The following is a 27,181-nucleotide window of genomic DNA, read 5'->3' as shown; positions in this document are numbered from 1 at the left end:
ACAGGCACTGCTGCCCCCATTGGCTGGGAGCAGGGAAGTCACCTGAGGACAACACAGGGAGACAGGTGTGGCAGACAGGCGAGAGAGTGCTGCGGTCTGATGGTCCACCAATGGCGGACAAGGAGAGACAATGCGGAGAAGCAGCAAATCCAAAGCATGACTATAGAGCAGTACTGTACATTTTTAAAGCACAGCTCCAGCAAGTGTCTAAGGTGATTCAAATAAACTGTAGTACATTTGGAATTAAGTCCACTAAATTAGCAGTGGCTTCTATTGTCTTGATCACAGGTCAATACCATGGCAAATTCTGATGCACATTTTGATGGAAATGCACGTGCACCACAGACGTGGTGTTTAAAAACGTAACATACACAGTTTATGTTCCTCAATCAAAATATTTTGACACTGACACAGAAGAGTCATAACACGGACACATTAGTCCATGTATGGACATGTTGACAATAGCTGGTCTTAATTACCATTGTAAGGATGATCTATCTATCTATCTGTCTGTACGTCTGCCTACCTGTCTGTCTGTTCGTCTGCCTACCTGTCTGTCTGTTCGTCTGCCTACCTGTCTGTCTGTTCGTCTGCCTACCTGTCTGTTCGTCTGCCTGCCTACCTGCCTGTACATCTGTCTGTCTGCCGGCCTGTACGTCTGCCTGCCTACCTGCCTGTCAGTACATCTGTCTGTCTGCCGGCCTGTATGTCTGTCTGCCTACCTGTCTGTCAGTACATCTGTCTGTCTGCCGGCCTGTACGTCTGCCTGCCTACCTGCCTGTCAGTACATCTGTCTGTCTGCCGGCCTGTACGTCTGCCTGCCTACCTGCCTGTCAGTACATCTGTCTGTCTGCCGGCCTGTATGTCTGTCTGCCTACCTGTCTGTCTGTTCGTCTGCCTACCTGTCTGTTCGTCTGCCTGCCTACCTGCCTGTCAGTACATCTGTCTGTCTGCCGGCCTGTACGTCTGCCTGCCTACCTGCCTGTCAGTACATCTGCCTGTCTGTCTGTCCGCTGGGGGCCCCAATATGACTAACATCCTGTGCAGCCTTGTGTATGGGCATGATTAGCACACAGCTTACTTCAGACATGCTTTCCTCTGTCGTGCGGCTCTCTGTGATGCTTTCATCGCCCGATCTGCATCCCTTCTTTGTTTCCTACGTGAGGATGCTGAGAGATTATATGCGGCAAGCCAGAGGAAGCTAAAATAAACCAGAGTTTGAAAAATAGCTAAAAAACAAGCGACCATTAAAGTCAGCAGACCATATGGCAAACTGAAACATCACAGCGGCTGATTTTCACATGGGGGGCGTCTCTCACATTACAGTTTCACACCGAGCAGGAGAGGAATAAAAATCCCCAACACAGGAAGTGTGGGCTAACAGTGCTAGGCACTTAACACCAAGCCCCCTACACAATTCAGTTCAAGTTATTTTTATATGCCGCCTTTCACAACAAAGTTGCCCCAAGGCGCTTTACATGGGTGTGTTATGAAACATTACAACATCATTAACACAGACAAATATATATTAAGCTAAATACATTACGTGTCTGTTGGCTAATATATTCTACATGGAATTATTTTAGAGCAAATTTCCATTAATAAAAGGCAGTTACATGAAAAATATGAGGACATAATTCACATGTGTTCAATAACAGTGAATTCAAACCTAAGAGATTGAAGAGCCATGTCAGTTAAAAAGAATTTAAACAAAACACCAGGACCGGGAGTTCTACCAACTGTGCAACCAAAACACGTCAGCTCTGATGGACATATAAGATTATGCCTGTTACTGTTGGTCACACTGTTTGTTTGTTATCGTGTGTGTGTGGAATTGCTTAATGCAGAGAAAATACTACATTTACTCAGATCTGACCACACTTGCCCAGATATAAACAAAAGACTGAGTGGATCTCCCTGTTTGGGGCTGTGGGGCAGACAGCTAATGGCCAAGGAGCCTGAATTGACGTAGGAGATGTCTGTAGGATGTTCCTCGTTCTACACATTCCTGTGTCTGACGGCTGAACAAGAAACGCAGAAGAGATCTCTCATTGTATCCTTCATAACACATGTTGGGGGATCCATCTTTTCCATCTCCTAAACAGGCACAAAATTTTAGCTAACTGCTAACCGACAGTCTAAGTTCACTCTGCGGAGGGGGAACCACTGTTTTCACAAACTCTTTATGATATACCATGAAAAGTGTTATAAAAGAGAGCAACAAAACAAACCATGCTTTTTTTTCCATCAATATGAAGATTAAATGGAAGACTAAAACATCCCATGAATTGTGATGCTTTTCATTATGGTTGAGGAGAACCAGGCAAACACTTGGCAAAGTGTGTCACGATGAGTTCAGTCCGGCTGAAGGTCAGGGGTCACAGTACTGCAGTGTGTATGAAATGTGATAAGGTTCTCTGGTTAAAAAAGGAACCTCCAGTTATAAACAAAAATGGAATGACAGCACTCGGTATAATTATTGCTGCTGGTTCCCATCGTGCTATTTTACGTAAAGTCAAACACAATCAGTTATGTTGTGACACATAAAGCAAATTACAGGAACCATTGGTCTTCCTTGGAAAAGCCCTGGCTGCTGTCACCATTGAATTTTTAGCCCCTTCACAATTGTGACATACAGAGGAGAATCTACGAATATCTGCCAGAAGTGTCACAACACAGACGTCTCCCATGAGAGCAGAAGTCTCTTTGTTTGCGGACCAGACATCCGGAGAAATCCGAGGTCTAGTTCCATTGCTGAAAAATCATACTTAATCTGAGATATGATGGAAGCAGAAAGTAGACGTTCTGTAAATCTCAGATCTTAATGTTTCACATCATCATCTGATTGGTTAAGGGACAACAGGCTTTGTGAAATGTGACATAAGGACCACAGCAAATCACCTGGATGCCATACATTTTCACAGCAAAACTTTCTATAGACGTACCTTCTTATCAAGTGTACATCCAGAACTTTCAATCTGGTACAGCAAAGTAATCAAGGATTTGTGTTTTTGTACATTTATTTGAGGTCACCAAAAGATGCTGAAGATTGCAGTTATAAGTATCACATTTACTGCGCTGTACTTCTGATAGGAAGTTAATCAACATTATTTAAAAAATTCAAACATTTCTCATACGTAAACAGCACCTCACTTAAGTTAGTGTAATCTATACTTAAGACGAACTACTGCACTATTTTACGGTGCCCAGGAACTGATATTCCTTTCTACAGGAATGATAAAATAAAGTTAATTTAATAAAATCTGTTTCTTCTTTGTGCCACTGAAAAGCTAAATGCTGACCTCAGGCGTTTGAATATATGTATTAAGCATGTACGGTTTTATTCTAATTTAACATGATGAATCAAGTACTACAGCGCCACTTTGTGGCCAATGTGGATATTTTGTTTGGAAGTTAAGTGTCTTACTGGATGACCAGACCTGATCTTGCGGAGGGGGTATGCTGGTATTCCTATAAAATTCACTGTTAATTTGAATTGTTATATTGAAAATCATACCAATGACAGTTACAATACAAGTTTCAGCTGCCAGTCAGGCGATAAGCAACCCGTGAAAACACTTATACGGCTCCATCAAATATAATGCAACAAACCAGAGAATCGAAATTAAACATGTACTTAATACTTTGGTTGCTTTATAAAAATGTCTGAAAATGTATGTTTTATTAAACTTGCTATTCCCAGGAGTTACTGTTGATTATTATTTCCCCCAGGAAATGTTTTACAAACCTGGAAATCAACCAAGGAGTTTGGATTTCAGATATCGATACACATTCGTTCAATACACTTGAAATTCACCCAGTCCTTATAGCGTCTCCTTTTGAAAAATCTGTCAGCTTCGCTATAAAAATTCACTTAAAAAACGCAGCCCCAATAAATTAATTTAAGCCAACAGGTGCTTCGCGCGCGACTTTATCAGTCGGGTACTGTCATGAATATCAAGTGGGGATATAAATCACCTTGTATTTTGATCGGTGCCCAAGACGTGGCGCAACATTGCTGTTTGCTTTTAACTTAAGTTAATAAGTAACACAACGGATTGCTTGATCTCAGACAAATCTGCTTTAGATTTGTTCGTATTCACATGCAAAGTGGTGAATTCAAACCTAGTCCAAAATTTTGGCTTGCGGGATATTTGAGTAGATGCTCCACATTACTTGCTTAACCTTTGCCGTTAATATAGATTTATAGACTACATTCGTATTACCTGTGATTCGTCGTGATCTACAGTTGCACGGCAATAATTAATACATACGCGTGTAAAAAATATACTTATGAACTGAAGCAATGCAGTTATACTACTCAGATCCACTTTCAAAAACCGCGCTTATTCAGCACAAGGTCACGGAGATAATAGTCATTCAATATGCAATGCATGCACATGATAATAAAAAAAGTTAATGAACAGAATATTTGCGCATCTATGTTTTAATGCCGTGTAACGTGACAATAATTCAGTGCTTATGGGTGCATGTAGTAATATCCGTGTGCCCGTTTTTCAGTTGTACTACAGCCTGCCTTCGCGGCGCTGCCAAACCCGTCCCACGGCGGGAAGGGGCCGAATTAGTGCGGCTATTGGACAGTTGTTCATAGATAGTGCTATCCACGTGTTGTTGTTTTTAATATTTTAAACAAAGTTCAGGCGGGAGATTCTGTTAAAACTTAAACAGACTACTAAAAAAAATCTAAGTGGTCCGTTGCAACGCGCTGAAAGAACACTTTATAACAAACTGCTGCTCGTGCCACCGTATGACACACGCTGCGTTTATTTGTGAGCTGGAACCGAACTGGTTAGTCTGCAAACATCAGTATGGGAAACACCGAGTCCTCTCAGTTCCTCCGCCAACCGTCATTGTATGAGATGACTTTTCAGGTTAAAGGAAACCGATGGCAACGATCCATCTGTGGTGGTGAGTCCATGAGATCTCTGTTACTCCATTAATCGCCTGCTGTATACATTGTGTACCGCCTATATTGTATGCACTTCAAGTGCTGTACACACTGTACATGTATGCATTATATATGGCACATGTGTCGCGTGCCCTGTAGGTATTAGGTTTAGCTACGCACCTTCGCCCTGCTTGCATTTCTGTGACGTGTCTGAATCCCTATTTTCTACAGCTGACAGGTGAGTACACTATACAGTGATTATGAGTGATCCCCCCCAGACCCATCAGCGAGAGGTGAAAATCCGCGATGTAGAAAGACCATATAAAATAAACATTTTTTACAGTTTAAGTCTTAAAATAAACACATGTAACACATAACTAAGGATATGAGTAAAATAATAATAATAAAATAATAATATGTAATGTGTGTGTGTGTGTGTGTGTGTGTGTACTGTATATATATATATATATATATATATATATATATATATATATATATATATAAAAATCAAAACCAGCTACTACAACCCCCCCAATAATCATGTTTCCCTCGTAATGGGTGGAGACCTCAACCCCCCCCCAATGTTTCAGCCAAAGTTACGCCCTTGCGGGGGATCACTGACTTTATGCGTCAACCAATCAATTATGTTGTTACCAGTTTTTGTAACCAGCTCAAGGACGCACTTTAACGTTCTTGTCAAGAGATATGTGGCCGAATTTCCAGTGGTCATTAGTAGCAGACGACGTACTTTTTTACTGAATAATATAACTAAGGTAAAATAATGTTTTGTTTGATTTTATTTTTTGTTTTTTCTCAATGATGAAAACTATTTTAGACAAAAATCTAGAGAAATGTCTTATATGTATTAAGCTTGGTCTGTTATTTTGCCATTAATGTCGATTGAGGCCATGCTTTGAAATAGATCACTGTTAGTAAATGTAAATTAATATTCAAGGTCATTCATGGTCATGATGTGGTTTGACGGACAGCTGAAGTGAAACTACCTGCTACTATGTAACCAATAGAGAGAAATATTACTTTGTTACAAGCCATTTTCAATTCACAGTTATTTCATGATTACAGTTGGCGGGACATGTACCCCATAATTTAATTTGGTTTTATTCGCCTCCCCCCCACCCCGCCCAATAAATACACTTTTGCATTGTCTCCCCCAATATCAGACTCTCTCCTATGCCCATGATTACGATAATCATGATTATGACATATATAGCATATGAACACGGCAATGGACTGGTGTTGTGCTGTTCATAATATTTAAAGTAAATTATGCTTTGCCAGTTAAGTTAAAGGTTTTGTATCTCACTTGTACTACGGTAGATTGAAATGTAAATGAGTTTATTAATATTATAGCGTCTGCTATATTATTAAAAGACTGAGCAGTTATCAAGGGGTCCAGGGTACCAATTATACTCCTTCATAACGCATTGGAACTTGCCAGCAGCATCCATCCATCCATCTATTCATCCATCTTCCATAACTGCTTATTCTGCACTGGGTCGGGGGACAGGACAGGGGACGGCCTGAACAGGATGCCATTTTATCCCAGGACATGCACAAACAAACAAGGGAAAGTTATTAACATCAGCACGCCAATTTGGCATGTTTTTGGACTGTGTGAGGAAAACAGAGTAAGGTATACTGCCGCCGTGTGCATTTGACCTTATAAACAGAGTAAGGTATACAGCCTCCGTGTGCATTTAACCTCATAAACAGAGTAAGGTATACAGCCTCCGTGTGCATTTAACCTCATAAACAGAGTAAGGTATACAGCCTCCGTGTGCATTTAACCTCATAAGCAGAGTAAGGTATACTGCCGCCGTGTGCATTTAACCTCATAAACAGAGTAAGGTATACAGCCGCCGTGTGCATTTCACTTCATAAACAGAGTAAGGTATACAGCCACCGTGTGCATTTCACTTCATAAACAGAGTAAGGTATACAGCCTCCGTGTGCATTTAACCTCATAAGCAGAGTAAGGTATACAGCCTCCGTGTGCATTTAACCTCATAAGCAGAGTAAGGTATACTGCCACCGTGTGCATTTCACTTCATAAACAGAGTAAGGTATACAGCCACCGTGTGCATTTAACCTCATAAACACAGTAAGGTATACAGCCACCGTGTGCATTTCACTTCATAAACAGAGTAAGGTATACTGCCGCTGTGTGCATTTGACCTCATAAACGGAGTAAGGTATACAGCCACCGTGTGCATTTCACTTCATAAACAGAGTAAGGTATACTGCCGCTGTGTGCATTTGACCTCATAAACGGAGTATGGTATACTGCCGCCGTGTGCATTTGACCTCATAAACAGAGTAAGGTATACAGCCACCGTGTGCATTTCACTTCATAAACAGAGTAAGGTATACTGCCGCTGTGTGCATTTGACCTCATAAACACAGTAAGGTATACAGCCACCGTGTGCATTTCACTTCATAAACAGAGTAAGGTATACTGCCGCTGTGTGCATTTGACCTCATAAACACAGTAAGGTATACAGCCACCGTGTGCATTTCACTTCATAAACAGAGTAAGGTATACTGCCGCTGTGTGCATTTGACCTCATAAACACAGTAAGGTATACAGCCACCGTGTGCATTTCACTTCATAAACAGAGTAAGGTATACTGCCGCTGTGTGCATTTGACCTCATAAACGGAGTAAGGTATACAGCCACCGTGTGCATTTCACTTCATAAACAGAGTAAGGTATACTGCCGCTGTGTGCATTTGACCTCATAAACGGAGTATGGTATACTGCCGCCGTGTGCATTTGACCTCATAAACAGAGTAAGGTATACTGCCGCCGTGTGCATTTGACCTCATAAACAGAGTAAGGTATACTGCCGCTGTGTGCATTTGACCTCATAAACGGAGTATGGTATACTGCCGCCGTGTGCATTTGACCTCATAAACAGAGTAAGGTATACTGCCGCCGTGTGCATTTGAAATTATAAACAGAGTAAGGTATACTGCCGCCGTGTGCATTTGAAATTATAAACAGAGTAAGGTATACTGCCGCCGTGTGCATTTCATTTCATAAACAGAGTAAGGTACACTGCCGCCGTGTGCATTTAAGCTCACAAACAGCATTTCTCTATTTTGTGTATAAACTTCAAGCAGTCAGCAAATGCAGCACCTGCAGGTTATTCCTTAGTTTGGTGAGTGTCAGTTGATTAATGGTCTGCTATAAACTGTATCGTGGTAATAACAATGGCAGAATATTAAATTTAGCACTTTCATTTCTGCTGATAAGCCGCACATGTGCTTTCCGTCGCTCTGCATAGCTTCCAGGCCCCTGTAACTGTGCTTAGGATGAGCAGCTGGGTGACGGATTAATGATTGGATGGACAGATTCCTGTGGCAAGCCAAAGTTCATAAACCGGCACATTGTAAAAACAGATCCCATTATATAAAAAGGTAAAAGGAGCGTGGGAGGCACATTTTCTTTGACGTTAACTCCCATAAACCTGATACTGTCAGTCTAATCTATGGGTCTTAACTGAATTGCACAAGTGTTGCAAAATGGAGCTTGTCTGAGCACGCTTGCTACGTCAAGGCTTGAGGCAGGAACACACCGAATAATGTTCTATAAAGGTATTGTTACATCAATCTGTCTCCCCAGAAACGTGAGTTCACTGGTACCTGATGGTAGTTCTGTGTTATGATCTTTATGGTTGTTCTCACTGAGAGGAGCAGAATGATTTCAGTATAAGGCTCATTTCAGGGACACACCATGTGATTTTCAGCCCTTTGTAACATAAATGTGAATGTCCTGGAAAAAAAAAATAATATATATATACACTCACCTAAAGGATTATTAGGAACACCATACTAATACGGTGTTTGACCCCCTTTCGCCTTCAGAACTGCCTTAATTCTACGTGGCATTGATTCAACAAGGTGCTGAAAACATTCTTTAGAAATGTTGGCCCATATTGATAGGATAGCATCTTGCAGTTGATGGAGATTTGTGGGATGCACATCCAGGGCACGAAGCTCCCGTTCCACCACATCCCAAAGATGCTCTATTGGGTTGAGATCTGGTGACTGTGGGGGCCATTTTAGTACAGTGAACTCATTGTCATGTTCAAGAAACCAATTTGAAATGATTCGAGCTTTGTGACATGGTGCATTATCCTGCTGGAAGTAGCCATCAGAGGATGGGTACATGGTGGTCATAAAGGGATGGACATGGTCAGAAACAATGCTCAGGTAGGCTGTGGCATTTAAACGATGCCCAATTGGCACTAAGGGGCCTAAAGTGTGGCAAGAAAACATCCCCCACACCATTACACCACCACCACCAGCCTGCACAGTGGTAACAAGGCATGATGGATCCATGTTCTCATTCTGTTTACGCCAAATTCTGACTCTACCATTTGAATGTCTCAACAGAAATCGAGACTCATCAGACCAGGCAACATTTTTCCAGTCTTCAACTGTCCAATTTTGGTGTAGCCTCTTTTTCCTATTTGTAGTGGAGATGAGTGGTACCCGGTGGGGTCTTCTGCTGTTGTAGCCCATCCGCCTCAAGATTGTGCGTGTTGTGACTTCACAAATGCTTTCCTGCATACCTCGGTTGTAACGAGTGGTTATTTCAGTCAAAGTTGCTCTTCTATCAGCATTCTTTGTAAACCCTAGAAATGGTTGTGCGTGAAAATCCCAGTAACTGAGCAGATTGTGAAATACTCAGACCGGCCCGTTTGGCACCAACAACCATGCCACGCTCAAAATTGCTTAAATCACCTTTCTTTCCCATTCTGACATTCAGTTTGGAGTTCAGGAAATTGTCTTGACCAGGACCACATCCCTAAATGCATTGAAGCAACTGCCATGTGATTGGTTGATTAGATAATTGCATTAATGAGAAATTGAACAGGTGTTCCTAATAATCCTTTAGGTGAGTGTGTGTGTGTGTGTGTGTGTGTGTATATATATATATATATATATATATATATATATATATATATATTATTTTTTTCCCAGGAGATTCACATTCACACACACACTTCTGTAACTATGTGGAAAAGTTTTAGCACAGAGAGTTATTGAATTCTTATATTCCCCCTCTTTTATTTGTATTACAGTCGTTCACGTGTCATAAACAGTTTGACTGTGAGTGATTAGTGAAAGTTAGCGAACACTACATTCACTGATGTAATAATTATTGATGCTTTATTGATCCCCGTGGGGAAATTCTCTTTTTTTGCCTCCCCCAGCTTGCTCTCTCTAGGTGACAGCAAGCGAAGGGCAGCCACCTGTTGTGGCACCCAGGGAGCTGGGGGTTAGGGCCCTTGTAGACACTGGGCTCCCAATGACAGCCACTCAGGCTCCGCCCACTGAGGCTCCGCCCACTCAGCCACACGCTGCTGACTGTGACCTTTTAAGTAGCAGTGCTGGCTAACTTTTGAAGTTTATTTGGATTGTCACAGATTTTTGCAAATAAATTTTTGTCAGGATTTGACATTTTTCTGCAGTTTCAGGATTATGAATGAGACCAGTGCCAGCACCTTTTCACACAGTTGTGGTGTGTGCTGTTGCTGTACTCTCTGACAGGCAGGCACCGTTCACAGTACCCCCTCTTCTGGCGCCAAAGGCTTGTCTTTCTCAGCCGGTGCAAATGCCAAAGGCTTCAGTGCATTGGCACATCGGGCGGAGCCGGTCTTCCCTTGGACAGAATGTGCTGACAGCGGTACGAGACACATGAACCTAGCTGTGTATCAGGCACAGGAATGTGCTGTGATCATTACTCTTACAGGATGGTGGCCATTTCTGTCCCAGACAATGGGAGTTTCGCATGTTTACAGATTGATGGACTCTGGGAAGGATGGGGACAGAGAGGGACTCTGGGAATGATGGGGAGAGAGAGGGACTCTGGGAAGGATGGGGAGACAGAGGGACTCTGGGAAGGATGGGGAGAGAGAGGAACTCTGGGAAGGATGGGGATATAGACTCTGGTAAGGATGGAGAGAGAGAGGGACTCTGGGAAGGATGGGGAGACAGAGGGACTCTGGGAAGGATGAGGACAGAGAGGGACTCTGGGAAGGATGAGGACAGAGAGGGACTCTGGGAAAGGGTGGGAATATAGACTATGGGAAGGATGGGGACAGAGAGGGACTGGGAAAGATGGGAATATAGACTCTGGGACGGATGGGGACATAGAGGGACTCTAGAAAGCACAGGGAGATAGAGGAACTCTATGAAGGATGGGGAGATTGAGGCCTGCATGCCAGACGCTGAGATCATCACCCGCGTCAGCTAGAAATAGACACACGTGTCTGCTTTGTGTAAGTTTAGTCTGCTGTGGGGCCCCTTGTGTTCCTGGCGAACCAGCGATTAGAGGAGGGGGATGGAGAGTGAGGTCTGATGACGATGGTGAACACTCAAAGTGTCAATGTCAAGCTTCCATGCCGCCATTTTGTTACACACTCTTAGCATGTGGTGCATTCAGTCGGTTAGAAATCTTTCACTGAGTGTTTATTTTGCACAACAATTTTATTTATAGGTAAAGTACTGATAATAGCATAAGAGCTAATAGATTTAGTGGCTGCTGTTACGCTGGGGGGCCCAAACCTCAGTGAGGGGACAATCAGGGAGACGTGCTCAGTCATAAATGACCCCACAGGAAGAGCATTTGTCACATTGAAATAGACTTAACTTCTAATGGATCGAGTGGACACAAGCCATGCCAGACATTACAGGTCTGCCTGAACCAGCTGCTTAGGATCATTAATATCCTTGGGCCAGTGCCATATTGGCACATGTTCGTTCGCCAGGAACACGGTGAAACGTGAATTTGCACAACAGCTTTGCTCAGAAATGCGCTCCCCTTGCAGCATTTCCCGATGTCGCACACGTCGGACACCAGGCCGGTGAAGGTTCCTGCGCCCCCTGCTGTACTCTACTTGACATTGTTGACCACTGCTTTTCTCTCTGCGATGTCTCTCCTTAACTTCCCCGTAGGCCATCCCTAGGACAGATCCTAGTAACAATGTGATTTATTGCTGCCAAACACTCACATTTACGGCACGTCCAAAGTAAACAAAGCCTTTCTTCCATGCTATTCAAAGTTGCACCTACTACTTTGAGCACCTGTAGGAACAGCAGCACATGCAGCAGGTGTGCCGGTTGTGCAATTATTGTCATCAGCTACACACGCGTTAGCATGTTTGGGGTTTTTTTTATTTAAATGTGCCATATAAATTACACTCACTGTTGTTTTTTATTGCTTTAAGCGGTTTCGAAACGAAATGGGGGTTTCGCCTTTCTGGTGTGAGTAAGTCTTGTCCATACACAGCTTGGCCCAAAAGGGTGGAAAACTGTAAGAAGGGTTAGAATGACACTTTCCCAGTATATCTGTGGTCCACATTTTATAAACGCAAATCCTGGGCAGCATTGGGAGTCCTTAACCCAAGTAACTTCAATGAACTATGCTTATCTTGTGCTTCTGGCTGGGCTGGCCTCCTATGGCCACATTTAAAGGATCTAGAATTGTTGTTCAATATTCAATGATTTGAGTGATACATTCTTTTATAGTGACTGTTTTTTACAATTGTGTTTCATTGCCTCTTGCTTTAAATTTTTTACCTGATTATTTAATCTGAAGCAAATGAAAGTTTGCTCGCTGCTTGTTGTACTGGTGATGAACCTACTTTCCATGCCCTTCCTGTGATTTGAACCATCAACCTTCCATTTCCTTGCCAGTCCATGGCCACAGTTATTAAAGGACCACATTTCTCTGGGCGTCGATGCAGAACATACACTGGCTGTAAGATACAGCGTGCATGCTGGTTGACTTACGAGTCTTTGACCTATCCGCACATGCTCCAAGATAAATTTAGCTTAGCTATCAGATATTTTCCATCATGGCTGAATGGCTTCAGCTTTGCCAAGCGATCCCGTCGATGCCGTGCTCAACCGCACTGGGCCAGTTCAGGAAGAGATGTTGCATGAACGGGTTGTTGGTCGGGGCCTGTGCTTTTAAGATATCATTTCATTTAAAAACTCTGGTCAGGACCAATTTTACCACTCATTATGGTTGTTCGATTCGACTGATTTACCCAAGAAAAATGGTATTTTAGTTAAGTAGTTAAACGAATTAGCAATATTATTAAAAATAAGGATTGAAAACTGTAAAATGCAGGCGTGAATGAGGAGCATTATGCTTAGATGTTTAATCTTTAGTGTTAAAAAGACCTCGTCTCAGTGTTCTGCGATCTGAGCCGTCACCGATACCTCAGAATAATGTATAAGCTTCGCTCATTAGTGCCAGGTCACACGACACAGTCCGGCTTCTCCTCATGTCAGAGTGGCTACAATGGCAGCTCTCCTGTGACAGCCAATTACTGCTGTTTTAAATGTTAAGTTTTCCTCATACTTATATAGAAACAGGTCACCATTTCTTTTATGAATCCTCCCCCAGCTTAAATGCAAATAGGAGAATTAATCTGAGTCTCACAACCTGTCAGTTTATGACTAAAGCACTCCATAAACCTCAAGTACATAGGTCTTAAAGAAGCATTTAGCTTTTTGAACAGTATTTTACATTATATTCCCCTTTAATACCTTTACCCGGTGGCTTGGATTGATTTTGTAATCGTGTTTCACATACATTCATTGAACATTTTTCACTTCTGCACTGTGCTCAAAGCCGAGCCTCTTTCAGAACATATCCGGCGCACACTACTGTGATTTATAACCATGAACCCAATCCAAATCACTCAGGAGCTAATTTATCACTATGCAGTTTGCCTGGAGCCTACAGAACGTGAGAAGTTGAAGTAATATTTTTTTGGAGGAGTTTGACGTCATAATTGCAGGCACCTCAAGGAATAGTTTAGGAGATCAAAAACACACCCTTTTGGTTAATAAGGAATTCCAAGTGTTGCAATCCGCTGCTGTTCTGCACCTTACAGTCATCGATACCAATAAGTACTGGGACCTTGACGTCTATGTCTATGAGGTGGTCTGTATTTGGTGTCATTTACTAGGATGGATTTTTTTGTTGGAACGGCCCTGGATTTGGGTGCGTCTGTGCTCATCTCGGGGGGAGAGTGAAGGGAAGGACAATGAGGGCAGGCAAGAGCAGTGGGTGGGAAGGAATGTAGTCTGGCTCTGCTCAAAATGACTCCCCAAGCAAAGACCAGAGTAAATCTCAGGACATACAAGCTCCTTGAGATGTTTGCAAATGGTCCCCAGCCAATGAAGCATTCCAGCCCATAGAGACAGATTTCATTATACCGAATAAAACCGGTAAACACGTCCAGGCTGCGGAGTTTTGTGATGTCATCGATTACGTACGGTTACGTATCACTTTACGAGTTAGTGTTTAATAAGATAAGCATTTCTTACCTGTCTCCTCTGTCAACATTTTCCGCAGATTATATTCTTTTACTGGGATTCTGCGCTGAAATAGCGATTTTGCATATGGTATATGGACCAGCAGGTATGACCAACAGTACCCTGGAATTGTAGTACTGTGTATAATCTGTAGGTGGCATACTTCAATTCCTTTCAGAGGGGAAAAATGACCATATCGCACATCTTTTACTGTGGATCTCCAGCAATATTCCTTCCTGTAGATCCATATTTAAATATGCACTAACATCAACTATTTTATGCTATATCCTTTAGGATTTTCATGTGTATCTCCTTCTAATTATAAAGGCTCATATTTGTACCATGACTGCTGTTTAAGGTTGCTTACAACTAATTGATCTTCAAGTGCTAATTTGGTGTATCTTTCAAATAGATTAGGGTTGAGGGGTGTAAGGGTAAGGGAATGAATATATCCAGTCGGCACCGAACACTTCAAAGCCCAACATCTCTTGTTGACATGCGACAGATATACTGCCGTATCATCGCAATGTCGCCTTGAAATCCTTGTTTCTAATTTTAAATGCCGTATCATATGCCTACCTAAATCATGTTTTCATGACATCACAATAGTGAATAGAAGAATATATAAATAAATATGTATATACGTTACCATATATTAAGAATATATTTTCATGATTAGTTTTTCTAGGCAAGTTCATAGTCAAAGTAGGTATTTGCATTTTTATAATTAACGTTAATCGCTGGTTTATTAATAAAAATATCCACAGGGAATTTCCAATGACGTGTGTCTTGGATACCGTGAAGAAGGACAGCTGTAGCTCTCTGATAAAAGACGCTTGAGACACTCCCTGCAGACCAAACATGACAAAACGCTCAAGCCCTTGTAAGGGACACAATTTGTGTTTTACAGCCCTTTTTGTTATTATATCACATGAATTACTGTCTGTAACTTGGGAATAACAGATGTTTGGGAATTAAAATGTTGCAGTGTGATTATGAACACTCCTCTGATAATGCCTCTGATGGCAATTATGGCGTTAGACTAGTAGAGGGCTTTCAGCAGAGTTTCTCCGAAACACACCACACCGAGAACATCTGGTCTCCGGGTGACAGCATTTGCAAGAGCGGTGTTCTGCACATGTATCGGCGTTCCGCACAAACACAATGCCTGATTACTCAGTTCACGGCCCTTGAAAATAGTTAGAACTTGAGCCCATTGGGCTGATAGCTGTCTAAAGTTCGGACGTTCCTGTCTCGCAGCAGGGGGATGAACAGGTGGTCACAGGAAGTTTACTGTGGTAAATACCCCATTAGCATGAATTGTTTTTACTCTCGTAATTACTGTCTTTACACTTATTCATTTTAAATGTGAGTGTTTGGCAGCATTTTAAAGCCCAGTATATTTCTTAGGTGTATTCCAGAACTTTGTGTTTAGATCAAATATTAAAATCATGAATAAGAATTGTATTTGTCTTGTTGTGTCTGTTAGGAATCAAATGTGCGCTGGGCGTGTGTACGAATATGAGCTTCAATAGAATAATAACAATTAAATTACTCATAGAAATTAAGTAATTAAATACTTATAGAGATTAAGTGTTCCTCCAGGGTCATTGAAAAGATGGCGCACATTAAATTCAGTGAAATTGATAAAATTGGAAGTTCATTCAATGTTAATGTGCCTGAGGTGGATGTGAACGTGACGGACAGGATTGCGTCATTATTAAACAGCCACTACTTCGTACCTGTTCCATGGTTCCCAGCTCCTGCTTATGATGTCACCGTTCTGGGCTTTGGGGCTCTTTAATCCAAGCTTGTAAAAATACACAGTCATTTATGGCCACTGGGTCGGCCCACATTTTTGGTGTGTGAGGAGAACGCGTAAAAATGCCCAGTAATGTCAATGATGTGTCACGTGACCTTCTCCGCAGCCATATTCTCTCTCCCAGAGGGGAGATATCAGTAGAACTTTTTATGTGAAGTTTCTCGTACATCAGTGCAGTCCAGTGATCCACGAAGTGGCCCGAGACTAAAATTCACTCTATTGACTCGTAGAGGAAGCGCCAAGTTGCTCATTTTGATTCTGATGAGAGAGCTTTTAGCTCCAACAGAAGCAGTCACTGTTCTGGATGCAGTGGGCTCGCTGAAGATGGGGAAAGAGCCAGCGCCAGCAGAACAGCCTAGACTCCGCCCCCCTCCCATCTCCTCTCCGTGACTAAATGCTTCAGGTTTCTGACCCGCTACGCAGGTGTTCGCCGGCGGGACAATGGCTCGTTGAATATTTAAAGGACTCTCCATTATTCACGGCCCTGAGTACAGCCTGACAGCTGTCCTGCTCTGGCCTACTCACCTGTAGCATCAACTCTTCACACACTTACGCATTTAGGCTGGAGTTCTGGTCTTAATAGTAGAATGTTTTTAAATATCTGACGAATAGCCTTTTTTAACACATGCCGGTCTTGCGAAATTGTGCAATTTGAGAACGTTCCCTTTAGGGCCGATATTGTTCTCATATTGCCTAAATCCAAATTAATTAACACACAGATTTTTGTGTGAGTAATACGCACATAATGATAATGGTCAGTTTTGATTGGTATGTAAAAGAAATAATATACGGTAGCCTGTGAGGTTACGTAACTAATTTCAAACCCTTTGACAAGCTAACAGTCCTGCAAATGGAGCTGTGAGGACAGTTGTGTAACAGTCTCATGCTTCCTCCTCTATTACTCTTTGTTGCTCCTGGAGAATATTTCTGGCTGCAATAGTTACTGACAAAACTCTGAAAGCCCACATCAAGTACCAAGCAGGCTGAATGAAAATACAGTACAGGCCTAAATTACACGTAAATGTTTTGATATGAAAATTAAAGCAATATATAATACCTATCCAAGTTGATTCTGTTCTGTATACATAGTCAACCCACTGCATTTGTACCATGCTGGATTTCTAAATTGTTTACATTTGCTCTCAGGAAATATGGTCTTGTTGGTTTACTTAAGCATACGGCTGATTTGGTGATTGAGTGTTTGTTAGTTTTCCACTGCCCTTGTGACAGGCGGGAATTTAAGAATTAGGTACAGTAGAGACACAAAGTGAAAGTCTAAAGTCTGGTGTCAAAAGGGTCCCCCTTAATCTTTAAACAGACATTGATACCTTCCCAGAATGCACTGCTTTGGCCGCAGGAAGTCCCCTATGACGCTCCAGGTCCCTCTCCTGTCTGAGCAGGTTTCCTCTTTCAATACCTTCTCCAGCTTCTAGAAGAACGTACAGCAGCCTGTCGGACCCCGAGCAGGAACGCTGTGCAGGCGTGCTTCCCGGCGGGGCCTCGCTCAGATTACATGCCAAGATCATAAAGAAATGTCTACAAATTCCATTATTTGGGGTAGAAAAAACATCTATCACTCCACTTCACCTTGATCCACTTTTTCCATTAAATGAATAACAAAAATGTCAGTCTTCACCCTTTTCCAGTTTCCTACATATCCTGTATTGTTGCTTAAAAATAACTGCTTCAGTTACACACTGTACATGATTCCTACTTTGAGTTGTATTTTTTGCACAAAAGCACAGTTTCAGTTGCATTTTAAAACTTCTAGTTACTATAGTAGCTGTAGACCAAGACAAAAATAACAATAAAATTTGTGTCGGTATAAATAAAAATGAATAATAGCCTGAATTGATTAATATAATGATATGCACATTTTATTGCAGTATATATGAAAGAATTTGCTAAGCAAGAACAGGCCTATCAGTCACTTTTACAGTATGTACTTTTTATTTTATAATTTCTATTTCCAAATGATACTTTCTAAGAAGTTAGGGAGATGGCGCAGTGGTCTCACATCTGCAGGGTTGGGATTTGAATGTTACTACTTTTTAGTCCTGGCTAAAAACAGTTTTATTCTCTTCTGCTTTTGCATAATTCATGTGACCAGCACTTTCTCACTTTTAGTATCAGTTTTTTAAAGTTTTATGTTCTTTTGATTAAAGTTTTTAATTTAATGATCAGTGGTCATCGTTGACACACCACAACGAAATGTGTCCATATTAACCCATATGTGACATAACAGGGGGCAGCTAATTCAGCGCCCGGGGAGCAGTGCTTGGGGGTGCTACCTTGCTCAGGGTACCTCAGTGGTGCCTTGTTGGTCTGGGATTCAAACCTACAATCTTTCAATTACAGGTGCGCTTCCCTGACCATTAAGCCACCTCTTCAGTCTAATCATGCCTTTTATTTCCGTAAAAGCACTTTTAATGACCCTTGTGTTTGAAAATGTGTTATACAAATAAACTTGACTTGATAAAGTCTCCTATGAACCATTCTCAGATAGATAGATGTTTGGGGCTGAGCCCTTTCCTGCCTGAGACAGGTTGTAGATCATTCCCATGGCTGGATGCAGAGGTGGAAATTTCAGGTCCAGAAAGTCCAAATCCAGACCAAGATTTTGTTTCAATCAACCTGTTGAACATAAGTAGTCACAGTCACGGAGTATTCAAATGGTTGGTTGAAACAAAATCTTGGTCTGGATTTGGACTATCTGGACCTGAAATCTCTACCTTTGATTGGACAGATATTAGAAGGGGACCCTTGCCAGAGCAGGCAAGAAAAGTAAGAATATGGTGAAAATAGGACCAGTAACCTTAAATGAAAATATGAAATCTTACCGTGTATGCTAGGGTCAATATTATAGCAGCCACAAGGAACTAATATTTTCCATTGTTTCCTAAATGAAAATGAAATGCTTAAATCAGCTATTAAAAAGAGTCTGGAATATGGAAATCTTATTACTTACATTTATGTGTTTGAGCTAAGCTGTTAGCATCCTGTAAAGGTCGTGGTAGTGCCCAATGGGCAATGTCTCTCCGATTTGCATGTATAACCCCTATTGGTGTGCGGCAAGAGGGGCAATGCGACCGCGAACCGCTTAAAGGTGACCTCATGTCGAATGATCGTTCCGTGGCGAATGATACATGCAAAACAAAGTCTGTTATGAAGCCAAAATTAGCTTGGCGTGGCCATTAACACGAGTACTAAATGAGTAAAACAGAAGTGAAAACAGAGCGAACAAAGGAGAGCGGCTGCTTCGGTTTCCCGTAACATGACAGAGAACTCCGCGTGTGTCTTTCCCGTTCTTCCACAGGAAACCTCCTGCTTCCTGTCCCGTCTCCCCAAGCTCACTGTTCATGTGTTGGGTGGGGCCATTTCTGAAGTGGGGTGCCGTTACTGCAGCCCATTTTCGGCACTCTCTCTCCACTAACGCACTATATATCAGACTACAGATGGGGGTTTTACTCGTGCCTAAAAGGGGGTGCATATGAGCAGAGATGAAGGATCCTATGTTTAGTATAAGTGGGAGAAGAGAATTATACCCCTGAATATGTATAATACAATTAATAACACTTGTGTCCTTGAACTGGTGAAGCTCTGAAAGACTAGCATATGTTAAAGAGTAAAGGGGAAAACAAATTACTCCCAGTTATCTATGAAGGAGATAAAAGATCGACAGCGACTATCTAGCTTGAAGTCTGATTCTGATTATTGTTTATCGTAGTGGAATTATGTCATTGAAGAGAAGAGAAAAGGTCAATGTCAAGGGACATCTCAGGAATCCTTAATTTCCATATCATGGACAAAAAATATGTCCAGGCCTGAGCTCTGATGCTGGTGGTGAGCCGGCAAGAGACTGTGGGAGATGGACAGTTAACACACACGTAGATATCAACAGAACAAATGTGGACGAATTCTCGGCCCTGAGAAGGAGGGGGAAAGAAGAAGGACACACCAGTGAGCAAATGGAAGAGAAGTGCACTGGCCAGCTGTCCCTTTGATATTGATGGAGGGTGGCTTTGAATTTGCTCTCCGTTCTTCACTCTCTAGGTTGGTACAGTAAGCAAACGGCACGTGTCCTCATGTTGTTGATTCGCATATTCATTTACCTGCTTGTTCTAAGGCGTTTATTGTGTCGATTCTACATTCCACCTACAGCCAATAAATGGCTTTAGTGACATAAAGCTGGAATATATCAATATATTCTTGATAAAGGCTATCTGGTTAATTATCTTTTAAATGTAGTCTGCTGAAGCAAAATAGCAGCTTGTTTTTGATGATTTTGTGTATTCTAACAGATTTTTTGTAAGCCAACAGATGGCAAATCTAATAAATATCTAATGCAGAAAAATTGTGAATGTGTGCTTTGGTGTGAATTTTTATTTTGATCATTAAAAAAATGAAAATGGCAAAAAAGATCAGTTCTGTTGCTTGTAACTGCTGGATTTTGATAGGTTTGTAGATTGATGGCTTCTCTGATATTCCCTGTTTTTCTAAAATGCAATATATTAACTTATTACTCTGCCTGGGGTATAGAAGCTCAGGGAAGGAGTTAAGGAGACTGAGGCTTGTAATCACCCAGAATGTAAGATGCTCTTTTGGGTTGTGGGATACATTTGCAGGAAGCTTGGTCTTATGTTTTGATACTTAAAATAGTCCCATAACCTGGGTACTCTTAGTGCAGGAGTAGCCAATCTTATCCGCAAAGGGCCGGTGTGTATTCAGGTTTTTGGGATAACCTGTAGGTCAGCTGCTCAAAACCAGGTGTGAGGACTCTTCAGCCAATCAGTCCTCTAATTAGTAATCTAATTAGGGAGTTGCAGCGCATACACACCGGCCCTTTGCGGATAAGATTGTCCACCCCTGTCTTAGTGTATCCATGTTTTTACCCCCCATAAAAAGGCAGTCCACAGAACTTTTCCTATACATCGGACAGTGATGTCATGGTCAGAATGGAAATTCCCGCCTTAACAGAAAGAGAGCCTCAGACATGGAAAAGTTCGGACGGCGCTCCGAAGGCGATGAGGGATTTCTGCTTTCATAGGAAGAGGAAGAGCAAATTCTTCATAGGCAAAGAGTTTTGGAATGTTGGTAAATGTTTAAAAGCCCGTCTTTGTCATGACATAGTGTCAGTAAATGGTTATAGAAAGATGTTAGATCTTTTCAAATATGTTTTTTCTAAGATGAGAGCTATAAAGTAAAACAAGTCATTAGTTGGCCAGAGGCAGCGGGTGGGGTTCACTTTGTAATTGTGGACGAATTAATCCCCTTCTAGGTTTACATGTGGAATATACAACTATACATATCAATGTTGGGAAGATAAACACCAAAAATGAAAAGTTGCCCAAACGCCTAACCCCGCAATCAACTGACGGCACATATGGAACCCTTCAGTGGGGTTTTTTTAATCCAGTGTGTGTAATGTCTCTGTTATGCCTGTTGAAAAAACATTGTAAGGTAACACCTCATGTATGAAGAAAATTGCTTTGTTATACCTCGGACAGGACGTTTTATTGTGCAGATAGCTGTTTTTGCTATATAAACACTGGGTCCCTTGTGGTCGCCATAGCCGCTGTGTGTTCTGGCCAGAGGTGGACAGGCTGGAGAGGTCATATTCAGGTCTTTAGGTTAAAGCTGCGAGGAGAGTTTGATTGGAGGCCTTAATTTGATTTATCAATTAATGGGATGAATGAGAATGTGGTCTTCCAGATGAAGTCTGATAGAGGAGCTTGATTAATCTCTTGAGAATGAATTGCGAGAGTACGTGCAGATAATTAAAGTGAGTTGATTTCTTAAGATGGAATATGTTTGTTCAGTTACTGGTCTTTTGTCTTATATATTATGAGTACAAACACAATCAATACAAAATAGACACTGAAAAGTTTTTCTTTCATTCAACATTATTTTACTGATTTTAATTGTAAGCGGTGAATGTCTTTATATGTTTTGGCGGGACATTTGAGTTGTTTGGTAGATAAGAAATTACCAGCATGTTCAGTCACAAAATCCGCTCCTCAGAAATTATATAAGCTAGTGGAATTGTCAGGGTCAAGGAGAATCAAAGCAGCCCTCTGGTCCCCAAGATGGCAAGTATTTCCTCGGACATCTTGAAAGTCCTGTCCGGACAGGAGATGTGATCTTAGCCGGCTGGCATTAAGTATTGATGGTAAGGATTAGGTGATCGCAGATGAAGTCCAGCCTATAGTAAGAGGGAGACAATGCAATCGACATGGAAGTCCTTCGCCGGCTGTTCGTCTTTCATTAATTGAAAAAGCTCTTTTACAACACTGTTTACGTTGGCGGTGCACAGCACTGGAGGGGCCAAAATAAGCGGATTGTATCATCACAGAAACAAAGCTGCCGGTTTCAGATTTGGTTTACGTGTTCTGGCCTAGTGTCTGACTCCATGGCTGAACTCTTTCTGGAAGCTTCCTGCAGCTGCAGGGCCAGCAGGGTGACTGTGGTGTCCATCTGAGAACCTGAGCACCTCCTAGGAGAAACTGACACACTCCATTCTGAATTCCCCTTGAAGCTTAAAATGATTGTTCCCATTCCAGACTCAGTGGTACTTGGCGTGTCGATGCTGAAACGGCAACTGTCTCGGGAGAAACCGAAGGAGATATATAAACTATTTAAGTTTCACCTGTTATACCTGCAGTACGTTTAGTTCTGAGTTTGAGTAAAGATTTAGTGAAGCAGCTACCTCCAAATGACCAAATCCTGTTTGGACGGAGCAGTGAGTGTTGTTCAGGGCTCTGTGTTGTTGTTGCTGCACTCTGAGCATAAGCCTCAGCTCATGGTTCATTTTGGAGTCTTGATCCTGGGTTTGTGAAGCCAGGGTTAATCTGTCAGTGGTTTATTTCTGGGTCTCAGTCAGGGTTCCTAGACTGTCATTACCGGCTTGGCGGCTCTCTGTGCCAGTGTCTCGTTTCGTGGTTTTAGCTAACCAGTGACTTGACTTGGGTTTCATGGTTTTGGTTAGTTAAGGTCTTGTGTCTGTGTTTGTGGCCATGGTTAGCCGAAATTCCACAGCTGGTGTGCCGTGCAGCCGGCATTTTGTTTTTGCCTTGTTGTCTTTATCGTTTCCGTGCTTCAACCCCATTTCCTGGATCGCGTGTCCCAGTTCCTGTTACTGGTTCTCAGCATTTGGAGAATGTTTCTTACACGCCTCATCCTGGTGCCGCCCATCGAGTTGGCAGTCCCAAATGTGATCTTCCAGGTGGAACCTTGGAGCCGTGGTAGAGGATCCAGATTAGTCTCTTGTGACTGAAGAGTGTGCAGATTATTTGAATGAGGTGATTTCTCAAGATGGAGTGTGGTTGTTCAGTTATAGGTCAAAAGAAATATGTGGTGTCCTTTGTGTTATATATTATGAGTACGAATACACAATAAATACAAAATAGACACGGTTTAAGTTTTTCTTTCATTCAACATTATTTTATTAATTGTAAGTGGTGAATGTCTATATGTTTTGGCAGAACATTTCAGTTGTTTGGCAGATTAGAAATTATCACCCTGTACAACCAGGAAGACGCTTCCTTAGAGTTTTAGAAGCTTGCAGTAATGTCATGGTCAAGGTCATGGTCCCCAAGATGGTATTTCCTCAGAGATCTTTAAAGGAGATGTGTCCTTAGTCCTTAGATGCCTTGCCCCGGTGCTCCACGTCAGGATGGCAGATCCCGAATTCCATCGGTTGCCTGCTTCCTGTGGTGGGCTGTCAGATGGTCCCAGAACCTGACATTGTGGAGGGACCTTCTTGGTCGGTGTACCCTGTGTTTGACTCTGTTTGTTATAGAAGTCAATGAATGTGTCTTAATCGTACAATCTGGGTTCTGGGTGGACAACTCCATGTAAGTGTCTGCCAAGGAAGAATGATATTTGGATATTTAAGTCCTTGAACGGTTGCCTTATGTGTCATTCTTCATGACTGTTATTTAAATATATTTTTCAGTATCTGCAGTCTGTCAGCAGGAGCATAAACTTCTTTTATGTGCCATTTGTCCAGTCCCTTCCACTTACCCCTGTGTTAGAGTTTGGGCAGCCAGTAATTTCCCTTTATTTAAGCTGAAAGACTGATTTAAAAGCATGCAGTCCAATTTTGCCATAAGGCAAAAGTGATAACTAAGTGTATCAGGGAACAAAACCTTGACATTTTAGGTCCATGGCCAGGAAACTCCCCAGACCTTAATCCCATTGAGAATTTGTGGTCAATCCTCAAGAGGCGGGTGGACAAACAAAAACCCACAAATTCTGACAAACTCCAAGCATTAATTATGGAAGAATAGGCTGCCAGCAGTCAGGATTTGGCCCAGAAGTTGATTGACAGCAACTGCAACACTGCAAATATTGACTCTTTGCATAAACTTAATGTAACTGTCAATAAAAGCCTTTGACACTTATGAAATGCTTGTAATTATACTTCACTATACCGTAGAAACATCTCATGAAAAGATCTACAAACACTGAAGCCGAAAAAGCCAATACTTGTGTCATTCTCAAAACCTTTGGCAAACCCTTGATCTCTCCATGCTGAGTGCCTGGCAACGGGAAGAGACCTCAGACTGACAGGCCTCTGTGAGCTAAGCCATGCTAATCTGTTATCGTTCTGTTTTTAGGTTTCCGTTGGCGGAGACCCAGTCCCGCACAGTCACCTAGGCTGCCAAAGCATCCTCATGACGTACTTCAGGGCACCGACTGCAAGCTCTGCTGTAGGTCATAGTAAATCAGTAAACTTGTCTGTTGCACTGACACATGCACTGTTCTTTTGTAGACCGCGCGATTCGCCTCTCAGTCACTGCAGTAAAACTCTTTTTAAACATGCCAAGTTGCTGTGTCTGGGGGCACTCATTTCTTTTAAACAAAAAATAAATTTGACAAGCCCCACATCTGGATAAACAAACTATGCTTGAAACAGGCCAAAAAAGTGGACATCGCCGAGTGAAGCCGCAGTCCGAATTTAGGATGAAAGCCGGAGGGGAACTGAAAAATCGAGATGACGAAAGTGTTTATTCAATAATTTGTTCAAAATTGATTTTATCTTGATTTAAATTCAGTGGAAGCTCATGCAAGATCACTTTCCTGTTGACCTCTGAACTTGTTTTGAAAAATTACACCACATATTTTGCTGTTTTTAATAATGTTCCCCGTATCCTATAAAATATCCCAGTGGTGCCCCTTAAACTACGATCATCCTCTGCAGACAATGAGCACGTTTTCCCCATACATGACAGAACCCTCTTGGGGCTGGAGTCGACGGCCCAGAGTGGCTCTGACTACCTTAGCATGGTTGGAAGATAGGGCCATGTCACACTACTACCTGTCAGCCTGTGAAAGCGTGACAGTTCGACAAATTTAATACATCAATCTCAGCCACCAGATGTATTTAAGATGCTGCAATTGCCCCGTGGGAGACCTGCTGCTTCCGAGTGCTACAAATTGTGTAAATTACTCCACTTTCTTATGTGTTTGCTTTGTTTTTAACTCAAACCTTGTACACCTTACTTTTGGAATCTCTAAACACATTCTATAGTGAGGTGAAAAGTGCCGTCAAAGGAATCAGTGATATTTACCTATTTGGATTACTGTGTTTAAAAGCTGTTTTCTGCACATTTGCACACAAAAGCCTCACTAAATTTCAATGTGATTTTTACCAAGAGTACTACCTGCATCAGCAAAGACTGCTTATCATCCTTGAAAAGTCTGAGCTATGCAATAAAAACATATAAAAAGACGCACAATTGCAGTTTGTCCTGGTGTAGGGATGAGCTTCGGTGGGTGAATGAAGGTGGTCAGCGCAACACCGAAGGGAATCTGAGCTGGGCTGGGAGCAACGTGCCAAGCAGATGTTCTTCCATGGAAACTGCGACTTCCAGGTGACTCCCTTGGGAACAGGGGCATCAGATTCCAAGTGCTGCTTTGGTTACCTGTAAGGGAAAAGATATGAGTCCTCAGCCCCCATATTGCTCATTTAAAACTAGCCTTTGTGCTTTCACTCCTGACGAAAGCAAGGAGAGGGAGAGGGGAGTTTGGCACAAGAAGAATCTCCATAGTTCTGGAAGCTCCAGATGACGAAATGGCAGCTAAAGATGGAATAAGGATGGACTGTAAATGCAGCCCTGTGAGAAAAGGTAATGATAGCTGCTTACTTTACTACCATGGATATAGCAGCCAGTGCTTGGCCTGTTGCTTTCAGGAGGAAATCCTGAGGCCTTGTGTTTTATTATTTCATATTCCTTGATGCTTTTGATTGCTGCGGCGACTAAATCCTTTATCTTGCTTTGTTAGTAGCGTACAGCATTAGTTAGCGCGGCCTCTTAAATTTGAAAATTTTAAAAACAACTGCATATACAGAGAAATGGCGTGGCGTAATTAGATACAAATAACGATTCAGAATGCTGTTTTGCAAAGATGAGCCCGTGCAATGCGTATGTTATGCGGCGGCACCAGATATGGAAAATGATGACTGATTGTTCAGATGCTTTTGTTTTACATGCAGACTTTCCGGGGGGGGGGGGGCGGGGGAGACGGCAAACCTTAGACACTCTGTTGTAAACACAGGAAGCTGTGTTGAGACATTAGGAGGGTCACAGTAAGGACATTGTTCACATTGATGTGAGGACATGCCAGAGTGACCGTGAAATGAAGAGATTACGTTTAAGGTTGGGTGTGTTCTCAGGGGAAAGGGTGTAGAGATGACCTTCAGGGTGAGAAGTGCTTTACAAGCCCTGAAATCCTGCCATGGCGTCTCAATCTTATTACATTTAGTGCCGGGGGCTCAGGTGCCGTCGCGTATGTTTGTATGCCAACATCCCAGTCATATCCCGCCCTGTTATGTCACATGTCAGCCAGCTTAGGACAATAAGACAACGTCTCTGCCACAGGCGGAAATGATCTCCTCGGTATGCTGTGTTAATAGAGCAGTGTTTCCCAATCCGGTCCTTGAGAACCCACAGACGGTCCACGTTTTTGCTCCCTCCCGGCAACAAGTAGGGAGCAAAAATGTGTACTGTCTGGGTCCCTGAGGACCGGGTCAGAAAACACTGAAATAAAGTATTTTTGAGATCTTATACATTGTATGTTGCTCCT

The 27,181-nt window shown here is 42.2% G+C and overlaps 1 protein-coding gene across 1 annotated transcript in view; it reads left to right on the top strand.

The window, feature by feature from the left end:
- The first annotated feature begins 4,585 nt into the window (after positions 1–4,585).
- neurl1b (neuralized E3 ubiquitin protein ligase 1B) overlaps positions 4,586–27,181 on the top strand; it is a 79,501-nt gene continuing 56,905 nt past the window's right edge. The window contains exon 1 of the mRNA XM_023838805.2: positions 4,586–4,929. Within this exon, the coding sequence (XP_023694573.1) occupies positions 4,830–4,929 (100 nt within the window). The 5' untranslated portion in view covers positions 4,586–4,829. The remainder of the gene's footprint in view (positions 4,930–27,181) is intronic.

Source organism: Paramormyrops kingsleyae, chromosome 10 (assembly GCF_048594095.1).
Source record: "Paramormyrops kingsleyae isolate MSU_618 chromosome 10, PKINGS_0.4, whole genome shotgun sequence".
Lineage (NCBI taxonomy): Eukaryota > Metazoa > Chordata > Actinopteri > Osteoglossiformes > Mormyridae > Paramormyrops > Paramormyrops kingsleyae.
This window is presented reverse-complemented; position numbering and strand designations above follow the sequence as displayed.